Source organism: Halictus rubicundus, chromosome 1 (genome assembly GCF_050948215.1).
Source record: "Halictus rubicundus isolate RS-2024b chromosome 1, iyHalRubi1_principal, whole genome shotgun sequence".
In the NCBI taxonomy this organism is placed as follows: domain Eukaryota; kingdom Metazoa; phylum Arthropoda; class Insecta; order Hymenoptera; family Halictidae; genus Halictus; species Halictus rubicundus.
This window is the reverse complement of record NC_135149.1, coordinates 777,330-784,733: the sequence shown is the minus strand read 5'-3', so window position 1 is coordinate 784,733 and position 7,404 is coordinate 777,330. Positions and strand designations below refer to the sequence as shown.

Genomic DNA, 7,404 nt, shown 5'->3' with positions numbered 1-7,404 from the left:
GAAAACGTTCGGGGGACGGCTACGGAGGACGCCCTACAGGAAGTTAACGAGGAGAACATCGAGCCCGGGCCTACCAACCCGGAGGCGCCGCCGAGGAATTACGGGTCTGAGACGTACATCATCTCGACCTCGTCGCCGCCTCGTCCCGAAAAGCTACACGCACCCGTCGACGGAATGGCACGATGTCTGTCTCCAAGGGAAGCGGCCAATCAACGCGTGTCACCAGGAAAGCGTTAGCCGATAGATCCGTAGCCGAGGGCCCCGTACCGCCGGACGCGGCCCTGTCGCGCGAAAGCAAGCGATAGGTTCGAGCGTCGCGCAGGAGCAGGGAAAAGTAGGATAGTGGGGGACGCCTCGCTTCCGCGTTAGCGAGTCTTCGCGAAGTAGGTCACTGTGCCGCCGAAACGAGTCCGGGTTAGTCGTTTTACAAGTGCGTAAATCATACAGTAATTTTGAACATCATCACTGCTGCCGAGACGTGGGGATTGAGAGAGCTGCCGAATCCAGAAAAATCAAAGCCGCTAGGGAGCCCAGAGCTGCCGTAAAGAAAGACCGAAGCGACTAGGAAACCACGTGCCGCGTGGTAAGTGCCGACCAGGTTTTCTCCGCCCTACTATGATTTTCGCGTTGGCTCGGTAGCGTTTTTGCGAATCGGCCGGATTTCGAGTCGAATTTAAGACGAGACCTTGCTCGCCGTGAATCGCGATCAGAATAGAATCGAGAAGGGGGTGAGGCCGTCGGTGGGTGAACGGACGGGGGGCCCGTATCGTTACTGTGGTATCGGGAATATGCGGGTACCCGGTACATAGTTTTAGGATATAGACTTTAGGTGTAGACTTTAGAGACACTTTAGAACAGGCATGCAGCGAAGGCCGGAAAAAGGCCATAAAAAGGGAAAGCGACAGTGACCAGCGTTAGATTGCGAGCGACGATGGGCCTTCGGCCCATTGACGATGTTCATGCCCATATTTGGGCATGGTGAAAACTCCGGAAGGGGCGAGCGTGGGGATGAACCGAGTCTTGCGAGATGAGGGATGAGTGAGTCGTGGCAGTAGTCGTTGTCTGAGAGTCGTGTCCGAAAGTTGTAGAGTAAGTTGTAGGAAGTTGAGGGTTTTAGTTGTATAGTTGCCATCGCGTAGTTTAGATTAACAGTTAGTAGCTAAGCGCGCATCTATTGTATACTTAAGTTTATTTCTTTCGGTTCCTTAAATAAATAATTAATTATACGTGATACCACACACATAATTTGGGGGCTCGTCCGGGATTGATTGAGAAAGACTCGGTGGAAAATAGCTGTTGCGCGGTTGTGTTGTGAAAGTCGCATTAAACCTCAAAATGAACACTGGAGAACCAGGTCCAGACGACACCATAGTCGAAGCTAACAATCTTGCCGGCAATATAAAGTTGATGCGCATTGACGCAATGAAGTTGGCGGAGCTAAGGCAGGAATTGAAGCAACGGAAGCTGAAGAGTAGCGGGAATAAGGCGGAGTTGCAAGAACGATTGAGAGCCGCTATAAGGTTCGAAATACAACACGGAGAGGACGATGCGGAAGAAGAAGAAGAGGAAAGCGAAGCGGAAAGTGTTGTCCAGCCTCGTAGTAGAGCTGGGAATAACCGTACGCATCTCTTAACGTTTAGAGATGTTGAGGAGGCTCTGAGCACGTTTAGCGGTGACGACCAGGTGGACGTTCGCCAGTGGATCCAAGAGTTCGAAGACATGGCCAAATTGTGCGATTGGGCCGATGTGCAACGAATAATTTATGCGAAACGACTGCTGCGTGGTTCGGCGAAACTGTTCATAAACTATGAGAAATGTAGCAGTAGTTGGTATTCAATGAGGAGAGCCTTGATTGAAGAGTTTGGAAGAATGGTGGACGCGTATAAGATCCACAAGGAGTTGTCTCGTCGAAGCAAAAGGGCAACCGAAACGTATCAGGAGTACGTTTACAAAATGTTCGATATTGCCAAGCAAACTGCTATAGAAGACGTGGCCGTGATAAAATACATCATCGACGGTGTTCAAGATGAGGAGGTGAATAAGACGATTCTGTACGGCGCTAGGAATGTTCGGGAGTTGAAAGAAAAGTTTCAACTGTACGAAACGATGAAGGAGAACGCAAAGGTGAAAAGCAGACGAAGCGATGAAAGGCAGCAGAAGACCAGCGGGCGGAGCAACACGACACAAGAAGCTGTGCGGCGGTGTTTTCTGTGCGGTGACAAGAATCATTTAAGTGCAGGGTGTCCTGGAAAAAACAAAGGATTCAAATGTTTCAAGTGCGGACAGTACGGACACATCGCTCCACGCTGCAGTGGAACAGCCGAGTCGCCGAAGAGTGCGTATAGTACGTCGCGAGATTTACAACCAAAGCGCTGCAAGGAGGTGGAAATTTCCAATTGTAAGTTGGCTGCTTTGATAGATACCGGTAGTGATTTAACTTTAATGCGAGCGGATCAGTACGTTATGGTCGGTGCACCTAAATTAGGAGATAGAGTTGTTAAATTCCGTGGTGTTGGAGTAGACTGCAATTACACTCTTGGAGAATTCGTAGCAAACGTAAAAATAGACCATGAACTTTATTCCATGACAATACATGTAGTCTCTGACACACTAACTCAGCATCCACTGATTATCGGCACAGATTTCTTGAACAGCGTTGAAGTTTGCATGAGAGAGGGGGACATTTCTATCCATAAAGTTGAAAGTAGTCGGCATGACGAAGCTTCAGAAGTTTTAAAGATTGACATAGAAATGGAATGCAATAGAGTAGATTTATCTTATATCACGGGTGCCGATCATAGACAAAAAATAGAGAATTTAATAAATAATTATGAACCGCATAAAACGCGCGAAGTTAATGTTAAGATGAATTTAATTCTCCAGGACAGTGTTCCAGTCTATCAAAGACCGAGGAGACTATCACCCCAGGACAAAGTAGAAGTAGATAAACAAATTGCGGAATGGATGAAGAACGGTATTGTAAGAGCGTCTGAGTCAGATTATGCGAGTCCGATTGTGTTAGTTAGGAAAAAGAACGGTGCCACTAGAATTTGCGTAGATTATAGGCAACTGAATAGAAAAGTCGTAAAAGATCGGTACCCGCTGCCGCTCATCGAGGACCAGTTGGATTTGTTGCAGGACGCAAAAATATTTAGTACGTTGGACCTTCGAAACGGATTTTTCCATGTCCCAATAGAAGAAAGTAGCATAAAGTATACAGCGTTTATCGTTCCAACCGGGCATTACGAATTTTTAAAAGTTCCTTTTGGTTTATGCAATTCCCCAGCCGTATTTCAAAAGTTTATAAATGCAGTGTTCAAAGACCTAATAGCTGAGAAAGTCGTATTAACATATATGGATGATTTGATTGTGCCATCCATTGATTTCTCACAAGGGATCAAAAGGATCGAATTAGTTTTACAGATTGCCGCCGCATATGGGTTGTTGATAAACTGGGAGAAATGTCGTTTCTTGCAAACTAGAATAGAATATTTAGGTCATATTGTCGAAGGTGGAAGTATACAGCCGTCAGAATACAAATCCAAAGCGGTCACGAAATTCTCGGAACCACGGTCGGTAAAGGATGTTCAAAGTTTTCTAGGCCTAACGGGATATTTTAGGAAGTTTATATATAATTATTCGATAATTGCGAGACCTTTAACGAATTTGTTACGAAAAGATGTCGGTTTCAAGTTTGAGTCCAGCGAACGTGAAGCGTTTCAAAAGTTGAAAGTAGCGTTAAGTAATAAACCAGTGTTGCGATTATATAATGTAGGTGCAGAGACACAATTACATACGGACGCGTGTAGTATGGGGTATGGCGCTATTTTATTGCAGCGCGATAGTGTGGACGGAGCGTTTCATCCAATATATTTCGCGAGCGGGAAAACTTCGGTGGCGGAAGAAAAGTATGCGAGCTACGAGCTCGAAGTGTTAGCAATAATTAAGGCGTTGAAAAAATTTCGAGTTTATTTATTAGGGGTAGCGTTTAAAATCATAACGGACTGTCAAGCATTTGCGCTCACAATGAGGAAGAAGGACCTTTGTGTACGGGTGGCGAGGTGGGCCCTTCTTTTAGAAGAGTTTGATTACCAAGTCGAACATAGGTCAGGTAGTAGCATGCGGCACGTCGATGCCCTGAGCCGACATCCGTTACCTGCGGTAATGGCGATAGAAGAGGACGCAAGAGGCATTATTGCAAGGCTGAAACGCGCGCAGGTACAAGACGATGAATTACGACAACTCCGAGACGACATTGGGCGCCACGAAGCAGAGGGGTACAGATTAAGAAATGAGCTGTTATACAAAGAAGCCGGTGATATACTACTAGTAGTTGTACCAAGATCGATGCGTATTCAAATCGTTCGACAAGCGCACGAGCGCGGTCACTTTGGCGTAACAAAAACAGAAGCTCTCGTAAGAAGGGACTATTGGTTTAAAAGAATGCGCCATATAGTAGAAAAAGTAGTGCGTAATTGCGTCAACTGTATTCTCGCGGAGAGAAAACATGGGAAACCAGAAGGCATGTTGCACACCATCGACAAAGGGGAGGTCCCTTTCGACACCTACCATGTCGATCATCTCGGACCGCTAGCTTCGACGAAGAAAAGCTACAAACATATTTTTGCAGTTGTTGACGCGTTCTCCAAATTTGTTTGGTTGTATGCTACAAAGTCCACAAGCTCGGCAGAAGTAGTCACCCGTCTCAAAAACCAATCCGTTAACTTCGGAAATCCGAGGAGAATTATTTCCGACCGGGGAACAGCTTTCACCTCCGCAGTGTTTGAAGGCTACTGTCAAGACGAGAACATACAGCATGTATTAATAACAACGGGAATCCCGCGGGCTAATGGTCAAATTGAGAGGGTGAACCGTTCGCTAATACCTCTGCTAACAAAATTATCTGCACCAAACCCCGAGCAATGGTATAGACACCTTAACGTAGCACAAAAATATTTGAATGCTACACCGAGTAGAAGTACGAAGGCTACGCCGTTTCAGTTGTTGTTTGGAACACATATGAAAATGCGTGAGAATCCACAAATCCGCCAGATGATCGAAGAAGAATGGATCATGATGTTTGAAGAGGAACGGAATCAGTTGCGAGCAGTAGCGAGGGAGAATATTTCTCGAACGCAGGCGCAAAATAGGAAGGATTTTAACAAGAAACGCAAGAAAGCAACAACGTACAGCGAGGAAGACCTAGTGGCAATCAGAAGGACTCAAGGCGAGCCAGGACTAAAGTTCTGCCCAAAATTCTTGGGACCGTACCGTGTAACTGCTGTTTTACGTGGCGATCGGTACATGGTCGAGAAAGTTGGAGAACATGAAGGAACACTAGCAACATCTACAGCGGCCGATCACATGAAGTTGTGGACCAGCGGCGAAGAAACTGATAGTGTCAGTGAGAGTAGTGACAACAGTGATCGCGAGAACATCTGAGGTCAGATGTGATGTCAGGACGGCCGAGTGTGGTATCGGGAATATGCGGGCACCCGGTACATAGTTTTAGGATATAGACTTTAGGTGTAGACTTTAGAGACACTTTAGAACAGGCATGCAGCGAAGGCCGGAAAAAGGCCATAAAAAGGGAAAGCGACAGTGACCAGCGTTAGATTGCGAGCGACGATGGGCCTTCGGCCCATTGACGATGTTCATGCCCATATTTGGGCATGGTGAAAACTCCGGAAGGGGCGAGCGTGGGGATGAACCGAGTCTTGCGAGATGAGGGATGAGTGAGTCGTGGCAGTAGTCGTTGTCTGAGAGTCGTGTCCGAAAGTTGTAGAGTAAGTTGTAGGAAGTTGAGGGTTTTAGTTGTATAGTTGCCATCGCGTAGTTTAGATTAACAGTTAGTAGCTAAGCGCGCATCTATTGTATACTTAAGTTTATTTCTTTCGGTTCCTTAAATAAATAATTAATTATACGTGATACCACATTACCGATTTTTGGCGAATCCAATCTGGGGACGTTCCACGGTGGGACGACGCGACGAAAACCGTATCGCCGTTTCCGGCTACTTCCGACGGACACAGTCATTTAGAATTTGCTGCCGCGTATATCATCGGAACCCGGTCGCTTCTCGACCGGCTAATTGTCAAGAGAGGCTGCCGTACATCGCGCCCGCGATCGAGTTCGTCTCGTACGAAAGCATACCCGGGTGCAAAAAGCACGAGCGACCGTCTACCCGTCGTACAAACTTGTAAAATCGCGCGGGCTTCGATTACACCGCTGCCGGGCGATCCCGGCAGCCCCTTGTAAAGACCGGATGAAATAAATGTTAACTCGAAGCCCACACTCGTGTACGCTTCATTGTGAGAAACCTTTCCGCCGCGGGAAACGTCCCGTATTCCCTCCGCGTAGAATCCTGGCCCAGGCTGCCGCTATCCAGGACCTCGCGCGGTTCTCGTAGGTTCGGTGTGATAATTCGCGTCTCGCGTTCGTCCGAATTGTTCGTGTGACACTTGCAAGTGTCTGGCGCCCGTTTCCGGTCCCGAACCTTGTAAGATCCGTCGGGAAAATCGAGCCTACGAGATACCGTTTGTCACGGGTGGACCACGTATCGCGCGGCCCAGCCTCACGGCCTGTAAAAACCCGCCGTTGTCCAGGTTTTCTCTCGTCAGACGGGCCCGAAAATCGGGGCAACGTGACAGTTTATAACATGACGTGAAAAACAAATTTTCAAAGAAATTCTAGGTGCCTTCCTATCGGCGCCTAACACCTAATAATTACCCCGTAGGCGCTAACGTTTTCGGGGGCATGCTGCGCCAACACAACATCTTTGCCGCTCACGCATGCACGCACACACTCACCCGCGCGAGGTCGACATACTCAGCACAGCCCGCGGACGTCCCGTCAGCTGTTACAGTGACGACAGTTTGCTTTCACTTTTTTTTCGGCGATCAGCTGAGAACGTCGACCCCCCCCCCCCCACCCCCCCCAACACGATGCTGGAGTTACTCGGAACACCTATGATGCTCACGGGGACGTGAGTTTTTGAGAACAGAATTTTTATAAAACCGGTATCTCTGAAACTTCAATACGAAATGCGCACTTTCTACGAATGTTCGAAGATGTCCAATTTTTTTAAACAAACATGTTTGCATAATCCAAAAAAACTATTAAAAAACACATTAATAATCACAACGAAGACACAGCGAACATAATAATATAAGCGCGGTCAACCGAGAAGTTCGACATAAAATCGAGAATTTTATGCTAAAATTCTGAAAAAAATCTCACTCCTGTGTGCTAGTAAGTAGAATATCCATGAATTTTTTCGTAATTTTTTGTTGGGTACGGTGTGACTAAAAATCAATTTGATTCGGGGGTCACTTTTGAACATCTTAGGTGGCTATACAGAAAAAAAAATTATTTAAAAAATGCAAAATATATTTTCGTTAAATT

The 7,404-nt window shown here is 46.8% G+C and overlaps 1 protein-coding gene across 1 annotated transcript in view; it reads left to right on the top strand.

Moving 5' to 3' along the window:
* Positions 1–4,991: 4,991 nt before the first annotated feature.
* Positions 4,992–7,404, top strand: part of LOC143365342 (uncharacterized) — a 200,781-nt gene continuing 198,368 nt past the window's right edge. The window contains exon 1 of the mRNA XM_076805435.1: positions 4,992–5,735. Coding sequence (XP_076661550.1) covers positions 5,020–5,442 — 423 coding nt within the window. The 5' untranslated portion in view covers positions 4,992–5,019 and the 3' untranslated portion in view covers positions 5,443–5,735. The remainder of the gene's footprint in view (positions 5,736–7,404) is intronic.